The 19728-nt window shown below is 37.4% G+C and overlaps 1 protein-coding gene across 5 annotated transcripts in view; it reads left to right on the top strand.

Moving 5' to 3' along the window:
• Window positions 1-19728, top strand: part of Pcdh15 (protocadherin related 15) — a 595973-nt gene that overhangs the window by 96277 nt on the left and 479968 nt on the right. For all 5 annotated transcript variants that reach the window (XM_075979991.1, XM_075979989.1, XM_075979992.1 and 2 more), the window contains exon 2: window positions 13914-14032. In XM_075979991.1, the coding sequence (XP_075836106.1) occupies window positions 13942-14032 (91 nt within the window). In that variant the 5' untranslated portion in view covers window positions 13914-13941. The remainder of the gene's footprint in view (window positions 1-13913; window positions 14033-19728) is intronic.

The following is a 19728-nucleotide window of genomic DNA, read 5'->3' as shown; positions in this document are numbered from 1 at the left end:
TTGCAATGTTATGGAGAATACAGGTGTCCATCTAGAACATCTAAAACCACTAGTTCCTCCATGGCCATTAGAATTTTTAAAAAGTTTAAGGTCCCTTTATGAATTAATATGATTTTAACGTCTTTATTACTTTTGTTGTCATCAATAAGCATGACCAGAACCCATCTCAGAACTCTCCTAGTAGCCAATCAAGATGTGAGCTTTGGTCTTGTGTCCTGTGTGCCGACAGTTCACTCATGCCTAGTTAGATTTTTGTTGCGCACATCTGTTATTTCTTGGGATTGTTTTCCAGAGTTGTTTGAGTGATACTGTCCTTGACATGGAAGTTCTCTTGGGTTTTGAGCTGTTAGGAAACGTTAATTGAGGTGAAGGTATCTCCGCATCTTCACTAAGCAGCAGCTCTCATTTTCCTCATCAGGATTTCAAAATTTCAGATGCAGAGAAAGTACTGAAACACACTCACTGCCACACCCTGTCATTTTGAGTAGAATCTCTGTTTCCTCCACAGGGAGCACTGTGCACATAACAAGGTATTTACTTGAGTGTCTACATCTATTCAAGTTTGGATTCAAAAAATTGTTTTTTGTGTTGAAAGTCAACTTCTAAGATAATGATTGAAAGTTGCAAAGCATTTCATATCTATCAACATATCATTGGACAGAGTTTGAATTGCTCTTTGCTAATGACTGTATTGCAGGCTCAGGATTATCCTGGTGGCTATCAGTATCATCCCAACACTTCAGAGTGCAACTGTGCAACAAACAGGAAGGATGACTTATCCCGCTATTGAAAAGGTCTCTGTCCCCTAAAGATTAATTCATCACAAATGTTTCTTCACTTTAGTTACACACTTCACATTTATCGTCATCTTTTAGGCAATGTCTTTCTTAGGCAAATAATTTTCTATTTTTCAATTTAATTGAGAAAATTTATGAAATAAACTTCGTCATGTTAATTCTCTGCAAGGATGCAGCTCCCTTCTACTCTTCACAGCCCCAACAGAACTTTTATATCCACAACTTCTACCAGCTGTGAACCTTTTTTCTCTGCACACAACAAGCTGTGGATGAGTGATTGCCAGGCTGAAACACTGCTCGCACCAAGGAAGCCTACCTACTTCTGCTGTCTGAACTCAGCTTCCCTAGGTCAGTCTCACAGGCAGTAGATATGCTCAGCACAGGTACCACACGCACTCATGGCCCTAACTCCCAAACTAGCTATTGCCACCCATATCTGCAACATTCACTTGAATCTTACATAGTAACAATGAAGTCTCTAGGCATTCCATTTTCCTGAACGTCTTCAGCCCGAGTTATTGCTTTGACTTATCCATTTAAGTGACATTTCTTAGAGCTCCCAGTGATTTCTGCTTTGACAGGTTCATAGTGGTGAGCTCCCTGTTCCTCTTACACTTTGGCTATCAGAAACTGCTATATCAGAATCTCTGTTTCAAAGACTTCCCTTGACTTTAGCCACTCCTCTTCTTTACTTTGCAGTCTTTAAGCTGGGTTTACTTTGTGATTTCTAAACATTTACAGATCCTGTGTATGCCTCATTTCTACTCACTTAGCTCCATCCGTTCTGTTTATTTTATGGATGACAACTTTCGTATCCCCTCCTTAGTTCAGGAGTCCGTGTATATCTGCATTTCAGTGACTTAATAACTCTTACAGTCTTCAATGTCCCAAACCAGAGTTTTGTTTTTCTTTCAGAGCTGCGTCTTTTTCATCATAACACTAGGTGTAGTGACACCTTCATTCTCCCAGGCTGCTGTATCGGACATATCCCCGTTTAGTGGATGTTTTTTCCCGCATATTGACCTACATGGATGCCATGTCTCCATCGCAAATTCCACATTCCCAACTAAGCCCCTTCAGAAATACTTCCCTGTGCCCCAGTTATGGACTTTTTATGACACCATTGGTTTATTTGTGTTCCAGCTCAAATGACATTTTCTCAGCTTTTCTTGAATGTAAAACACAATGCAGGAATCCTTTTGTTTTTACTTTAATCCTTTTATCATCATATCATTCATCATAATAATGAGAGTTAATAATATCAACTTTACATTTGTATTTTTGTATTTTCTCACAAAACTGCAAACATCACAAAGGCCTTTGTAACTAATATATTTAAAATAAAGTAAGATGCTATCTAAAATTTCTCGATAATTATATTTAATGTCATGTATATGAGATATGACCAGATATACCTAAACATAGGTATTCAAGCACATATATGTCTTCAGAAATTGTGCCTGGTCACTGACTATAGGGAAAGTGCCCTCCACTAAAGCCAGGCTTTTTCGCCTAACAGTCTGAAGTGCTACAGTCTGTTCATGTCAGTTTTCATATGGGCTTCTCTTTATTCTCTTTTACTTTGCACAACCTGCCTCATACTGTTTCCATTTAAGAGAAAAAAATAACTTATCATCAGTATCCTTAGAGGAAATCCAACAACAAAAAAAAGCCAAGTCTTTTCGAAACCAGGCAAAATCTCAAAGGACACTTATTCCCTTAATAATTGCTCATTTTTCATATTTGATGAAATGTATCTTGGAAATTTATAGATGTATCAATATAGCACATACTCAGACACATAGAGATTGGTTAGAAATATATTTTCCATCTCCAATGTGTGCAACAATCACAGAACCAAAGCTGTTACCAACATTAATTAGTTCATGATATTAGAAAGCAACTCTTTCTTTAACATTGTAGAGAAATGATATTTGAGAAATCAGTTTAGTTTATAACAGTATTTGACTTCCTTGCAAGAGCATAATAAAATTTTTCCTTATCAGACTGTTTCCATTCCCCTTCTTTCTAGTTATTTTGTTTGTTTGTATTATTTCATAAACCAATCGCTATTGCCAGACACTTACTCCATTATAATTACTGTAGCTTAAGAATGCTCTACTCAGAATAAGATTACAAGTAAATTACAGGCATGAGCCACACTTAAAGTGGCTTAATATGACAATTGGATGACATTCACCAGGTCTATACTACTTGGCGGGCACAAGATAGTACATGATACAATTTTAGTCTTAGCTCCAAGGATTAAAATTCTTCTGCGTCTCGTGTGATTCTGGGAAAAGTGATTTTTAGAGGCTAACCCCTGCCAACAGTATTTCCCACTTTAATTAGCAATGCCTTGTGGATCTGAGTGCATTTGCCAGATGCTGTGCTTGTCCACATTCGTATAAATCTGCTTTCAATAGCATTAAATACAAATTCTACTCTTTAATGCACTAATCTCTCAGGGAAAATTCTGAGTTTATGCCAGCAAAGTATTATCTATTTCCACTATTATGCATGTTTTATTTTATTGTAGATGGCTTTAAAAATAACAAGAAAAATATACAACAGGTAAGAAAATGCTTTGAGAAAGAGCTTCTATGCCATTGGGTTTCATTTTTCTATATTTTATATATTAGTATTTTTCCCTCCCATATTTAGATATAGTTACCTTTAAAATGGTGCACTTTCTCTAAATACCACACCATACATGTTATGATCACAAACATTATAACCCTGAATGTATGTAGGTGGAGGCTGCCACCCATACCTGAAATAATCACATAGAAACTATATTAATTAAAACGCTGCTTGGCCTATTAGCTGATATTTCTTATTAACTAAGTCTTACATCTTAAATTAACCCATTTCTATTATTTTGTAATTTACCATGAGATTCGTGGTTTACCAGTAAGGTTTCGGCTGGGGGCTCGTGTCTTTCTCCTTCGGAAGCTACGTGGTGTGTCCCTGACTCCACCTACTTTCTCCCAGCATCCCCTAGCTCTATTCTGCTCTGTCACAGGCCAAAGTAGTTTTATTCATTAACTAATAACAGCATATAGGCAGAAGGACTTCCCACATCAAACATGTCTATGGCAACCATGATATTCACCTGGAAACACTTCTTTATAATTAGGTTTAGGGAAAATTCAGAAATACCTACAGAAATAAAGTATTGTACAAGCATTCTCTCTTCCTTCTATTTGTGTCTGTAAGACCAGTGTGTATACTTTTAGTATGTAAGGACTCTCATGGGAAGTTACGTCAATCTCAGTGTTTCTCAAAAGACAAGCAGCTATTTTTACCAAGAGCTAGTTTAAAAGATTGTTGAGAATCCTTTTTAAACCTCAAAAGCATAGAAAAGGCATGGATAAACACACTTCAGAAGCAGAGGAGCCTGGAAGTTTTGTAGCATGTTTAAACATCCCCTCAGGGTTGCAAAATTAGAGAATGTCTTAACGCTTGGGGCAAAAGAAGCAACCAGAATGGCGAGAACTGCCGGATGTGCATTCTGGATTTATACTTGGGCTTTTGGTACACACAGAATGAATTCCCGAATAAATTCATATTTTATGATATTTATATTTTGTCTAGTAAGTATGTGGCAGTTCTGACAACTACTTTTTTGAGAAACTAATCACTAGATGTATCATTGAAATTTGCACCTATCCCATCCTAGGTTCATATGTTATCTTTACAGATAGCCTGCATATTACAGACATAGAAATTCTACCTCCTCCATCCTGGGGTTTCAGCATATCATCATTATGATGGTGCACTCCTTACAGACTTAATATTTTCCCACACAAAAGTACACTAAAACCTATTTAGACAGTGTGTGCTTATGAAAACAGGTTTTAGAGAACATGATGATAATGATACTGGGATTCTGAATATAGAGAGAGCTGATATCAAACTGGCTGAATGCCACATGGCAGGCCAAAAGATGAAAGGTTTACATTGGCACCAAGATCAGACCAATGCAAGCAGCTCTTTGGTCAGCATTGCCCGTTGTGCCTAAGGAGGAAGCAGGAGGATGGGCATGGTCTGTGAAAGATGTGCACACATGGGATATTTGGACTAGACTAATCCAATGAAAGAGGGCTAGAGAGATGGCTCAGTGGTTAAGAGCCCTGCCTGCTCTTCCAATGGTCCTAAGTTTAATTCCCAGCAACCACATGGTGGCTCACAACCACGTTATGAGGTCTGGTGCCCTCTTGAGGAAGAGACCTGGTCAGTCATCCCCATCAACTTAGACCATAAAACTCAATATGGACAAGTTCAACAGAACCGCCATATATAGGCTGCCCATGCATGCTTCAGCAGGACATAAATTTTATATCATTTTTCAATGTAATGAAACTTAAGTAAAAATAATTCAATTACAACTATGAGAATTAGCTATTTATATAATAGATGCTTGTTCTATATTTTTAATGAAAGATAAAATAAAAAAAAAAAACATGGTTTGTAATTCCTAGGACAAAGTTAGTATGAGTTGAAATTCAGGAGCTTCTTGTTCTTAGATTTTTCTCAGTGTCTCCCTAAACTTCCAATCAACACAAGTAAATATCAGACCACATGTAGTGAAGAATACATGGAGCTATGGGACTATTCTTGCTCAGTAGTTAAAGTGCTTACCCCAGAAACCTGAAGACCAGAGTTGAGATCCCTGAGATCCATGCAAGTGCTAGGCAAAATGCTGGAGGCCTGCCTGTTATTCCGGGCTTGGAAAGTGGAGATGATGGATCCCCAAGCCTGACGGCTATCAAGCCTCATCAATTAGCAAGCTCTGGGTTTGGTAGAGAGATCTGCCTCAGTGAGTAAAGGGAAATAATCATTGAGGATGGTGACAATATCAGCTTTGAAGCTCCACATGCATGTACACACATGCACAAACATGTTTACACACACAAATATTTACATATACACATGTATAGACACATGTACACCACATTTGCACAGGAAAATGGAAAAAAGATTCTGAAAATGCAACCAAATACATACTAGCATCACAATTACCTCTGAATTCTCTTGTTCTTTAAACTCTTGGGTTTACAAAGTGACACCAGACTTTACTGTGGAGACGTGTGGTGGCGGCTGGTTGGGTAAGGACAAGAGGCTGCGATGTACGGCTTTATCAGTTCTTCCCTTCAGTGAATCATAATCCTAATTAAAACTGGGACTCCAAACTCATTCCTAAGATCTGAATCCATCTTTACCCGAGGGCCTTGTGCTAATGACGTCCACATCTTAAGGCTTCCCAGAAGCCCTTGGCATTCACATATAATGGCTGACTCTGATCTAATCGCATCTCAGAAAGTAGACATGGAAGTTTCTGGCCATTAATTTGCATGAAGTTAATACTTTTTAATGGTTTAGTTCTAAGGGAAATATCTTGCTGACTCATGAAAACTTGTGGATTTTTTTTTCATAGTTTTGGAAGTTAGGCAGCATACTTTAAGAGTGGTCATTAAATGTTGAACCTCTGAACTTCGGCAATGATTCTCTAGGAAAAGCACTCTTTATACAGGTGATCAGAGCTAATTAATTGGTAAAAGACTATAATTCAAGCTTCCATTATGTTTTGTCTCAGTCTTTCATTTTTTTCTGAAAAAATTTCTCCTTAATATAAAGAATTCTTTTTGTCAATTTCCAATACTCTCACCATTTCAAATATATTAAATTAGTATTTGCATATTCTGGCTTATGTTACCTTATAAATTGGGAAGCAATTTACCTAAAGACTTAGCGATACCACTCCTGGGCATATATCCAAAGGATACTTAATCATACTACAAGGACACTTGCTGAAAGAATCTTAAAATACAATATTATCACATTAGAAAGGGCTTAGAAATAACTGCATACTGACATTAAGAAGAAAATTGACATATTTTCATTGATTCCAAAATTAAATGGACCAATAAAATGTCATATTTTTTGAAACCTAACTGAGAGTTAGTACTTTATACCTATTTTCCTGTTGTGTTCCAAGCTTTTTGTAATGAGTATAAGGATATTTCAATTTGTTCATAATAAATATGTATTGCAATGCAAGCAAATTGTATTTTATATGAAGTTTGCAGTATCCTCAGGTTTGTTCCAACAGTACATTATGAACATCTCTGAGGCAGCATCCTTTACTCAGTGTTACTGAAATAATTGATTATTTAAATTGCACACTTATGTATATGTGCACGTGCATACTACACATGTGTGTTCATGAGTTCGCCCTAATACACACACACACACACACACACACACACACACACACAGATGTAACCACAGAGAATTTGTTTCAGCTAATGGAAACAATAGATGATATCATGAAAGTGTAGATTTGCCTTTGGAAAATCATAGGTCATTAAGAGAACATCTACTTATAAAGAAGACCTGAGGCTCTGTAATAGCAGAATAAAATTCCCTTGCACGCATATATTGTTTATGTTATGATTTCTCCACCAGTGAATAATGGACTGGTTTGGACACTTCATTGTAAGTTAGGATCACATTCACACTCCTACTAAGGAAACTTTACCTATGTTTTCTTCATATTGCCACCCACTTTGTTTTAGTTTTTGTGTATTATATTCTATAATTCCATACATTAGACATAATTTAAATATTATCTCTTGTATCATGCAACCACAATATGAAATATAGATTTAATGTAGTTTGAATATAGAAATGGATTGAGGCTCTGTTTTTAACGCAAAAGATGTGTTTTTGAACACAACCTTGTGTGTCCAAGTAAAGTGTGGTGCTGTATCAAATCTTATCTCTGAAAATACAGTGTTCTTGGTGGATTTTTAGGGCTTGTAGTAACTTTTACAGAAAGTTATTTCCCTAAGACAAATGATTCATCTTCCTAGAATTACAAGTAAAAATTGATCACTTCCTTTAGCATGGTTTTAAGATGACGTGTAAAGTAATTTCTTCAAAACAAAGCTTTTAAAGTTTTAAAAATGCTATGTTCATCTGGTTTCCTTTATCTGTTAGATGATTATTTTAGTTACCATAATTGAAATATTTCTACATGCGTCACAGTATATACAACATATATACAACATCTTAGCATGGAAGTAAAAAAACAGTACTTATTGAAGAAAATCAGAAGTATAATTGATTTGGTAAACTTTAGTAAAAACCGAATTGTCTTAGTATTGATGGTACGTGCTATGGCGTGTATTGTACTTTCTTCTTCACTGATTTTGATCATCAGATGAATGTGTTTAGTTCTGGGCAGAATTTTGAAACTTTAAAGTTATAAAACATCACTCAAATGCAGTATGTTAAGTACCTCACCTAAAGTTTATAGAAAAACAGTGAAAGGTGAAACATGAGTTATAAATTTTGCACTTTTACTGAGACAGCATTGTTTTGATCATTGGTTAACTTCCATCGAACACAAACTAGAAATCAAGTTCAGAAGGGATGTGGTATTTGATTTTATTCGATTAAAAAGGAGTAGTGTATAGGTTGGTCCCATTCATTCTGCTTATGTCACTTAGCAAGCATGTTGAATACATGTTTCCTATTTTATTCATGCTAAATAAATAACTTTTATAATGTATATATTTGCACTATAATAAACAAAGTCTTTCGATTATGTTTCCCATTTTTCAGTCTTTAGTTTATATTTATAATATATAAACAGGACACTTAAATATAATATTATGTTTATAATGTTAGAAACATAAAATATATTATATATACTATATATAGCATTATCCAAATAGCTATTTCAATTAGTATTTACTAATATCATTGATGGCAGGTTTGCCAGTAAAGTTTCTGGGTGTCTGCCTCCTCTGGCGGTTACATGGCATCTCCCTGACTCTGTCTACTTTCTCCTCTATGTCTGCTTGGAATCCCCACCTGGCTTTATTTTGTCTGGTGATAGACCCAAGAAGCCTGAACACATACACAGCATACAGAAAGGAATCCCACATCAGTATGCCTTCCCTTTTTCTTCCAACATCTCTTCCCCCTTTTTTTTCTCACATCAATTCCCTATTTCTAGATGTTGTCTCTTATAAAAAAACTGAATCAAGAAACTGATGTCACTGGGGCTGGAGAGATGATTCAGCAGTAAGGAACATTTATTGCTCTTTTACATATTGATATAATACAGGATATCACACAGGCCTTTCCTCTTTGGTGGGACATCCAAGCAGGAACCTGAAAACTTCCATATGAGTCATTATACATTTCTTCATTCACGAGTAATTCATCTATCTTTCTCAGTGTTCTAAGCTCTGATTTAAAGTACTCTGCCCAGAATTTGCAAATAATAAACTCACTACTGTAGACACACAATCGACTCTTCCTAAAGAGCACTGGTTAGTTTTAAGGTATTAGTTACAACAGAAGATTGTTTTCCTTCAATTTGTGGCTAAATGCCACAGGTTCCACTAATTTACAATATAAGAAAATTGGCTATGAAAATACAGCATTATTACAAAATGTGGGACTTTCAAGCTTGTAAATTTGTGGTAACCAGGTCAGGTTTTCAGTCTTAAAATACAATCATGTTTCTATTTTTGTTAACTGACTAGACCTAAAAGAAGACTCAGTATTTATCTTTATTTAGTTAATCTGTGTTTCTTAGGTTGTATAAACATCACCAAATCAAACTATCAGTTGCAATCTATGCTGGAACAATGATTCATTTTCAAGACAGCCCCAGTATTCTGAAGGCATGTCCTGGTGACTTTAGTCCTCCCCTAGGCTCCCATCTAAGAGCCCCACCTACTACCTCCACATTCATTGAGGAACACAGGGGACTCACAGCTGATGGGATGGGATGACCTCTTTTGACCTTCACAGGTACACTAATTTGTGGCATGCATCTGCACAGACACTACAAATACACAAAAGTAATGTAATTAAGATAAATCTTTTAAAAACTAAATCACATTTAATTATTGGGGGGTATACACGTGCCATGGTTTAGGTCAGAGGAAAACTTTTGGAAGTTGATACGTTTTTCTAGGCTGTGTCAGAGATCAGAAGTCCTGGGTATTTGACGGAAAAACTGCAGAAGGTCAGACTCCCTCCACGTTGTGGTGCTCCTTTGTTTCCTCTTGAGAACGGATGTGGAGTGGCCTATCACATTACGACAGTGCACTCCAGATTTGGTCTCAAGAAAACCAATGGTCCTTTTCATAGTGGTGAAGAGCAACAGCTTAAAGAGAAGTTAACATTTCAAAAGTGTTATTTCTAGAGCAGGGCTAGTGTCTAGTTTGCTGTTGTTGCCCTTCCTACGGCCCTTACCCTTGATGAGAGAGAGCATGGGTTAAATGCTGAAGGGTCTGTCTTTGATTTGCACTCAAACAGTAAAAGGTAAAGAGATGTTTTTCCTTGCTCGAAGACATGAACAGACTGCACTCGAACTGTAGACATGCTGCAGAGGGCTCGCAGACAGGCTCTTAGGAAATTCAAACTTTGTACAAGGTTTGTTGTACAAACCTTGGATTGTTGATGCTATATGCAGTCTGATTTCACCTGTTACCATTACCAGAAGAATAAGGTGAAACTGGAATTTGTTTGACAATGCTGGTTCTTTCATTTCATGTCACTTGTGACCTTTTAAACATTGTTTATAATAATATCTATGGAGTTTTATATTCATTTGATTAATAGGTGCTATCCCTACATATTAATCCAGGAAAATGATCACATTATCATCACTGATAGTTTCTACCTGCTAGAAGAGTAAGAGGTAGCCAGTGTCCCTCTGTAAGTTCTTTCTGGGAGAATGAATTCTAAGACTACAGAATTTTAGAAAAATGTGAAAACTTTATTATTACTATTATTCTATAGAGAACACAATTAATGTAAAATCCAAAACATACATGTCCTCTAGAGAATAATTATAGTAAGGTGTTTTAGCCCCCAGTAAACGATCAAATACCAAGCATAAAGCTTCTGTTTTTCCTCTGTAGGATTGAAACTTAATTGTAAAACCTTCTATTCCCAGTATTTTGACAGGGTTTGGATGTTATGGCTAAAGTAAGTCGAACAACACCAGAGGGTTGAACACACTAATTAAATTACCTCCTTAATAGAGAACAGATTGAAGTTCTTCAAAGCCCACTGTATGCCTTTTAAACTCTGGGCACACTTTAGACTTCTCAGGCATAGCGATATCTAAAGAGTTGGTATGCTGGGAAAGGTTGTATATAGAGGACATGGCATGAGTTTGTTGGAGATGATGTTGAAAATATTCTCTACACATTTAGCGATGTACTGGCTTTTCACGTCTAGAAAGTTATTTTCTGTAATTCCAAAGACCTCAAAGATACTAAAGAAGTAGTCTCGACCTAAAACATCTGATTGGTTTCAACTGGTGTCATGGTAAATTCCACTGCTTGGCACAATTTTTCTGGTTGGCACATGACACCAAGCATACATGGTGCTCTCTAGTTCCTGAAGCACAGATTCCTTCAAAACTGCGTTCTTGCCATGTTGCCATGTAGAGTCAACTTTTTCCATCTGTAGCGTGTCAGCCTTGCAGGGTGGATTGTAGCCTTCTTGCAGGTTCTGGATGCGACACACTGGTGTTTTTACAGGTAGATTGGAGATAAAGCAAACAGAAAGCAAGGAAGGAAATGATAAAAACACAGATGTCTGCATTTTCTTGATTCAGAGACAGCCAAGCGTTCTCCTGAGCCCCTTTGCTTCCAGCTGGACATTAGTCTATCTTCTCCGTTGAATGTGCATGATTTAGTGTGATGTCTTCTGAAGTGTACAAAACCCTGCAACAAGCAACCCTATACAGGGTCTCATATCAAAGGGGGCTATTTCTGGATCCACAACAGGATCAGCGGCTGGGATCATTTTAAAGTGATGACCTGTAAGGTCGTGTTCATCTTGAAAGCTTTTAAGTGAAGCTAAATTGATTTGAGACAGACATAAAACAATATAATATCAGCCTGAAGAGCAACAAACTCCAAGTCACCAGGGAGCAGAGACATCATGTGGGCAAAATTGGGGCCCGCAAAGGAAGGCAACTGTTTCTTTCTGGCCTGGGATAAAATGCTCCTTTTGCTTTCATTGTTTTGTATGGATATCATTGTAGTATCTTCTTACTCATCCACTGGCTTTGAGGTTTGGGTTATTCCTTTTAACTCTTTTAACACTGGCCACGCTATGCAAGTGCTCAGTTGGTGAGGGCATCCGCAGCCCTGTTTCTAGACTTTGTTTTTCATTGTTAACATCATTTTTATTTCTTTGTAATGTTATGTTTGGAAAAGAAGTGTTAGCATCATTACATTTGAACATCAAAAGAAAATTACAGAACACAAATAAGGGGTTAAAATGGCTCCAGAGTGTGGTAGCATGAAAGGAATTCCTCACCTCCCTGCCCCCTGGGATATCACCCAAAACTTCTCTGTGACGGAATGACCATAGATAGATTCCAGTTCAAACTCCATGGATTTCTAATTCCTGTACCATCCTGCAAGCAGAGGTTTGTAGCAACTGGACACAGGAGTCCAGATGTTGAGTGGCAGAGGTTCATAGCTGACATATTGGTTCTCATGCCAAGTGAGCCTCTGTCTTGAGCATACATTTAAGTTTGCCTAACAGCATGGTGTTTAGGACAGTTTGATAGGGAGTGTGTTATGCCCACTTAATTTTAGCGAAAGCAACAGCTTCTGTTTAGTTTCTGCAAAGCCAAGTAACTGGATGATGAACCTGGATTAAAATAAAATTCATACTCTTTTATCTCATTCCTCTATAGCACGGCCGAGAATTGTATATAAATGGTCCAATACAAAGGAGGTTCCTATTCCCTCTTGTGGAAAAGAGAAAGGAGAAGAGAATGTCTCTGACCCAGCGTAGTATGCCATATACTTTCAGAACACTTTGATGTCTCTTTAACATATTTCAATAAGCCCCATGTGTTCCAGTATGGTAAAAATCAATACTATACGATTTGTGTAAATGAAATATCGACACTATCATGTAGCATAAAATTGTGTGCCCCCTGCTTAGACTTAGATCTAAGCTGGTCTGGTGGAGAGAATCCTAGACGTGGTGAGCATTGCAGGACCTCATGTGATCTCTGGGAAGCCTTCAGCATCATAAAGGGGACTAAAAGACCATTCCAACTCTGTGTCATCACAGGAGATTCTGGACCTAGCCTACATCCTTACACAACAGCCTCCCTGAGAGGCTGATCATCAAGTGATCTCCTTAGAGAATCCTGCCCTGTGCCTCTAGATAACTACAGCCTTCTCAGATTGCTTGTCCCCATGGCTTGACTCACTGAGCCCTTCTTTTTCTTGTCCTTGGTAACATTTGGGTCTGAAACACTAAATTCAAGAAGCTGAATTTTGATTTCCACTTGGCCACAATTTATAATGTTTTATTTTGTGTAATTTGGTGTAGATAATTTTCTCAGTTTATAAGGAAATTTGCTACATTTTCTTTCAGAAATATTTTCAATGTGTTAACTAACTTATGACCTCTCAATACATCATTCTTTTTCTTTCTAACTTGCTGGGGCATTGGAAAGTAAAACATAGGAATTAAAATGCACCTAAATTCTAAGGAAGGCAAAGCAATAAAAATTGCTGTTTTTTTCTGTTTGTCTTGGCATAGTCAATATGATTTCCAATTACTATACTATAAGTAATTACCATTTTCATGATGGTTTTCCCTATTTAACTCCTTATGGTTCGTTTTCATTAAAAAAAAAACTCATGTGAAAAATGAACCATCGATAAGCCATCCCAGAGAAATATATACTTGATTGTTGAATGACACTGGGAAGACCATATACTAAGTTAGACTGATCAGAATTTCATTTAGCCCATCCCCGTGTCTCAGGTTTCAAGTCAGCATGCTTTCAATGTTGTTCAGGTACTGACTTTCCAAACATCTTGCTTGCCAATCTAAGTTCTGCTAATGACCTTCTGTACAAATTCATGTCTGCGAATGGTTCCAGTGTGTTAGCCACGAGTGTTACTTGGTAATGGATTGTGTGACATAGGTAATTAACTATGAAGTCTTTAAATTTTTTCTCTGTACCCTGACAGTTTTGTTTTCCTGTAGCTGATAATGAACATGTCAAATGTGTTTTTCTGCTTCTTGTTATTGCAGATCAGCCTTGAGTGAAATTTGACAGAAGATGTTCCCACAGTGGGCTCTATGGAAGTGTTTACCCCATGGGATCATTATTGCCTCGCTCTTGGCAGTCAGCTGGGGCCAGTATGATGATGGTAAGTCTGCCTTTACTCTGATCTCTATAGTTAAACAAAGCATCTTCTTGGCAATGAATATTGATTTGTAGATATTTTCAAAGGTTAGGAGTTCTTTGTAGAAACTTAAGTGGATGAACTTAGAAAAGTGGCGGTAGATATGTTTGATGTTCTGTAAAGATTGCAGTGTGTAGAAAATCCAACATAAAACCTCCATTTGAATACTTACTAAAGGAGTGCTAACTTGCTTTGAAAAACATTAAATCCTGCTAATGCCTTTGAATGTAGTCTTTAATAAAGCCAGCAATATGATGCACAGCCCATTCTTCCATGAGTCAAAAATCTGTACCGGACAATAAGAAATGTCATAAGTGGTTTGTGGGCTGGTGCCACCACTGCACATTGCTTTATTAGATTCCTTGTGATTTTGTTTGGGAAGAGAAAATGTCAAAGACTTGGTAATTGACTTCTTAAGCCATTCCATAATAGCAAATCATTTTATTATACATGAATACGTCACCTTAAGTATCTCTCATAAGATTCATTACATTAGGTCTGCAGTGACCAAAATATGCTTGGGCTAGTGTCTCAGTCTAAGAGTGACCAGTTTTAAATACCACATGATGAGAATTAGAATATTCTTGTGAGATATACATGTGAATGGTATATCTATATATGATGCACATATGTGCAAATTTCCCCTTGGAATTTTACTACCTAAGAATATGTGTATTTCTTTAACTTCCTGTTGTTTTTATTGATGTTTATTCAGCATAGAGGAAAATAAACCTCGTCTCAGCCTCTTCCTTTTTCACCTGTTACCTGGTTAGTTTCAGTAGCAACACAAGTAATTTCACAAGTGTGAAATTCCTCTGTACTCCTGCCTAACTAAACTGACATGCCCAAAGAGAAATGAGTTAGTTTGATACTTTTTAAATGTGTTCATGTTGTTCACAGATTAGGTTACCTTTGGTCCTCAGTATTTGCAGTGGTGAATATCTCTTGGGATTGAAGAACAAGTCATAATGTTTATTCATAAAATCAGAAGATTTATCCTGGAGTGGTCCCACTAATTAGCCCTCTGTTTATGTCAAGTACATCTAAATTAAATGTTCACGCTTTTTCCTTTAGTGGAAAATTTAAATATCCAGTCTAAAAAAATGAATTTTAAAAAGTAGTAATAAGTAAACAGCTGCCTGGAATTTCAAAAATACAATTTAAGAGGCATTCAAGTATACTGAGGGAACACATTTTAATTGAGCTCTCAGTAACAAATCAGTGGGCCCATATTTATTTCATAAAACATTCTATTCTTATTCATATTTAACAGTGATATTGAGTAGACAAACCATTTCTCACGTTCTACATTCACAAAACATTCACTCTAGCAAGCTAATTTGTGTAATCAGATGAAGCCACCCATGTTTAAACCATAATGCTCTCAATGGATTTCATTCCTAAGATCATTAGAGCTCTTGCTCTTTTTTCAACAGCCTTGGGCAATCTCAACTATAAGATTGTGTGGCCACTGTCGGTTATTGTCTAGTTAAGGCCCCGAAGAACAGTGAAACATTGCACCTTTCTCTGCTGACCAATGACAAAGCTAATGCTTAAAGGTTTCTAGTTAGCTGTCTAGATCAGCCCCTGCAATCTTCCCAGCTCACTCCTAGATGTGGGTGAATCCATTTTAGGAAGGGACCAACGTGGTGGCCTGGTGGTAACAGAAATAATGCAGGTCCCTGAGTTCTGCAGGTGTTTGACAATGCTTTGCAGAAAGTATCAGAGCTGAGTGTGTGCCTCAGTATCCCCTCTGGGGTCATGCTCCAAGGATATGGAGGCTCAGGGATCTAGTATGTCCTTCTATCCCCAATACCTCAGAGTTTTAAAATCTGAAAACACATAGGTTTTTTGGTTTGTTTGTTTCTAAAATATTTCCTAGGAATCAATTTTGTCCATATAGCCTTTAGTTTTTTCTACTCCAAGCTCATACTTTGAATACTTCATATTTTTTTAAACAGTGCAGTAGCCAGCTCTTACTGTCAACATACATGCGGTGGAAAACAAAAATAAAAAGAGACAGAGTAGAAAATTGTGTTCTGGTAAATAGAAGACTACCCGTTGTACTCGGGACATATTGTATCTGCTCACACGTGCCATTTCCACGATTCTGGAGAAGAGCCGGCCTGTTGCCAGCATTTCAGGAGTTCTTTCTACTCTGTTGAGTCAGGGAATTGAAAAGTCTGACTCACCGTTCCATCTGTATGATACAATTAAAAACGATCATGAATGTAATGGTATCTTTGTGGTTCTGAGATTAGAAAAGCGGATATATTTGAATTATCACATCTTATTCTGATTTTAAAAACATATTTTTATTGTAGTATAAATTGAAATAGAACAAAACTTGAATTGTAATCTTACTTGGCTCAGAGATTCAAGTATTGCATGATAGCCTGACCATTCTTAGTTGGATCTTTCTGGGCCAGTGTGTGTTTCTTACCACCAGTTCCCAAATCCTCTTAAGCTCTACAATTTGGTTTTTCTCACACTCTGGTGAAAATGCATTTGTAAAGCCTTCGGTGGCTCCCATGCTGGACAAATCCTGTAATTCTCCAGCATTTCAGTAAGTAGGGTTATTGATCCACTATACCAATGACTTTATTGCTCTTTGGGTTCTTTGCATTGACCTTTCCAAGGTGTCTGACTATTAACTTTCTGTGCCATTTTCTCAAAATACTCAACCTGTACCTCCTTTCCGATTTGGAAATCATCACATTCTTGGGTATAATTCTCTAAAGAGTCATATATCATAATCAACAATACGGATATCTCACAACCGAACAAGGTCCTGTACTTGACCATTATTTTCTCTCCTACTTCCCTTACACTATGCATACAGATGCTTTCAACTCTTCCTACTCTGCCTGACAAACTCTACAAAAACACGGTTTTAATTAACACTTGTTTGAGTCTCAAACTCTGGGAAACAAAAGCAATGCACCCCATGAAACCTAGCAGAATAAGCATGAATAGCACATAATTTACATAATAATAGAAGTGGGAATGCTCTGTATATTTTAGGGAAATAAAATCTGTTGAATTTGGAATGCAGTTAGTCACAAAATGATGCCTCATGCCTCAAGGAATTAACATGAGTTCAAAAGACATAGAGCATTATATGAATTTAATGCATAATGACTCATGTGTATGTGTGTTATCAGTTCTTGGAAAAATATGGGAGATACTGTATATGACAAAATTAGGAATATACAAGATTCTTTTGTTTGTACTATTAATCAAGATACTTAATGGTAGATTGAAAAACTAAGCAGAGTTTGTCATTTGATTATGAAGTTAGTGCATTGCTACAGGACAGAGGAGAACCTACAAACTAGAAACAGATATGACACCAATGTCATAGACTGGCCTATACAGCAGAAAATTTTATTTTATCTTTTTTTCCTGTTCTAGAGGGAATAATTATGCACAATCCAAGTATGGCTTGGTTGGCTTTCTTTGAGACCTTCTCCCTTTGGCTTGCAGAAAACCACCCTCCTACACCTTTTCTACTGCCCATCCATGAGTGTTACAATCTCTCTCCTTGGGTCTTAATTTCTCTGTTGTAATGCATTTATAAGAACAACTGTCAAGTGGGATTAGGAGCCACTGTGAGAGTCTCTTCAGCCTCACTTCTTCAAAGGCTCGGTCTCCTAGGAACAAAATCCAGTTTCACATGTGAGAACTTGTCTTAATTGACCTATTGACATATCTGCAAAGAGATTCTCAATAAGGAATTGTCCAGACTGAGTTAGCCTGTCTTGACTGTGTTAATTTATGTATGAAGACTCAGCCTTAAAGTGAAAGCAATCATTTCCTGGTTTGAGGGCATGGACTGCGTGTGTGCACTTGACTGTGTGTGTGTGTGTAAGTTGTAGTTACATTTACATTCATTTTTCTCAGTTCTTGACTGTGGTTGTGATGCAGCTAGCTACTTCAAGCTTCCAATTCCTTGACATCCTGGCAATGACAGACTGGAATTATTTTAGCTACTCAGGGATTATTAATTCAAATAACCCCACTGCCCCTTAGTTTGATCTTTTATCTGCTTATTTTATCACAGCAACAGAAAAGAAACTCGGATACAGAACAATGCTGTAGAAGGAGATTTTAGTAAGTTTTTGTCAGGAGTCCAGGGCCACACCCCTTAAAATATTGGAGAGAGCTGTTATAGCTGTCTGTGCCTTAAGGCAGTGAGAAATGACCATGATTTAGATACAAAATCTCTGGGACTCCAGGAAGGACATGATCACAGAGCATAAAAAAGGGAAGACAAAGTAGCTGAAGCTTCTAGAAAAAAAAAGGGAGCTAGAAGTGCAAAGAGAAGCAGGCATGAGGATGAGAAAGGGCCAGAGGCATGCCTTAGGGCACCTTGGTAGGACAAGATGAGGAAAGGTTGCTCACACAAATATTCAGAGATGGTGCTTCAGTTTCCTCCCCAACATTCACCCCCTTTTCTAGAAATGCTTAGTCCTAGGTCTTTTGGTGAATAACTCAATAGACCTTGCTATGCCTTGAGTACAGGGGGTATTTTGTTTGCCATTTAAATTGTGTGACCCTCTTCATATTTGTTGCTTAGTATGTCCTTTTCAAATAAATACATAAATGAAAACTCCAGATCTTGTTTATATCTCACGTAATAAACAGTATTCTTGATAAATATCTAATTTTCTCAGGTGAACTACTTAAACATTGAGTTATTGGCAAGGATGTTAGACCCCTGTGGGCAGTAAACGGTGAGCAGGAGTAATGGATTACAATTGGAACTTTACACAAGACCGTTTGCAGTTCTCAACTTTTTAACCATGGAAACAGCTTAAGAAGTCCATGCCTTGTAATTGGGTAAACTTGTAGCTGATGCTTCCATCTTCCCTAATAACTAATTCACTGGGCAAAGGTTCTCTTCTTCCTCCACTTGCTAAGATAGATCTGTGTTTGTGATGCCATTCCTAAAAAGATGCACACAAAACCTCTTTACAGTAAATAAGAAATTAATCATAGACCAAATAAGGACAGCACTGAGGTGCCTATGAGGTGAACCACTGAGTTTCTTTTGGGTTATTTTGGGGACTATGGCGAGGGATGCTTACAAAAATGGGAATGCCTCAGAAGCAGCAACATCACTGAAACTTTCCTCTAGATTGGACAACAGCTTACAAAAGCAGGGACCCTGGAACTTGCTTTATGACTTGTAGCCAAGCCAGGAGAGAATTCTCTTCCAGGTCATTCTGCTCGTCTCTGGTACTGTCACGCAGCTTGGCTCATATGAATCCCTTAAACAATTCTTTTGCTTATATAATCTTGGAAAAGAGGAGTCTTAGAAGATCTGATCCATTTCAGAGGTTGCTTTGGAGCTGTTTCCTTCCTGAGTCTTACCAAGCAGGAATTACTTTAGAACTCTTAATGAGCTTCCTTGGAGGATGGAATGGTTCACCTACCTCTCTTCCTGAGCCTGAAACCCTATCACTCTTTTAACTGGGAGAGTCACAGTGCTGGTTCCTGGGGTCTGTGACCCAGTCCATGATGCTAAACCCTCTCTCTCTGCTTGAGTACAGACAGATGCTCAGTGAAGCTTAATGTCGTTAAATGTCTTTATTGTATAATCGGAATACTTCTGAGAGCTTCCAGACTAGACTTAGAACACTGCTAACATAGTCATC

The sequence above is a fragment of the Microtus pennsylvanicus genome, chromosome 7 (genome assembly GCF_037038515.1).
Source record: "Microtus pennsylvanicus isolate mMicPen1 chromosome 7, mMicPen1.hap1, whole genome shotgun sequence".
Lineage (NCBI taxonomy): Eukaryota > Metazoa > Chordata > Mammalia > Rodentia > Cricetidae > Microtus > Microtus pennsylvanicus.
This window is presented reverse-complemented; position numbering and strand designations above follow the sequence as displayed.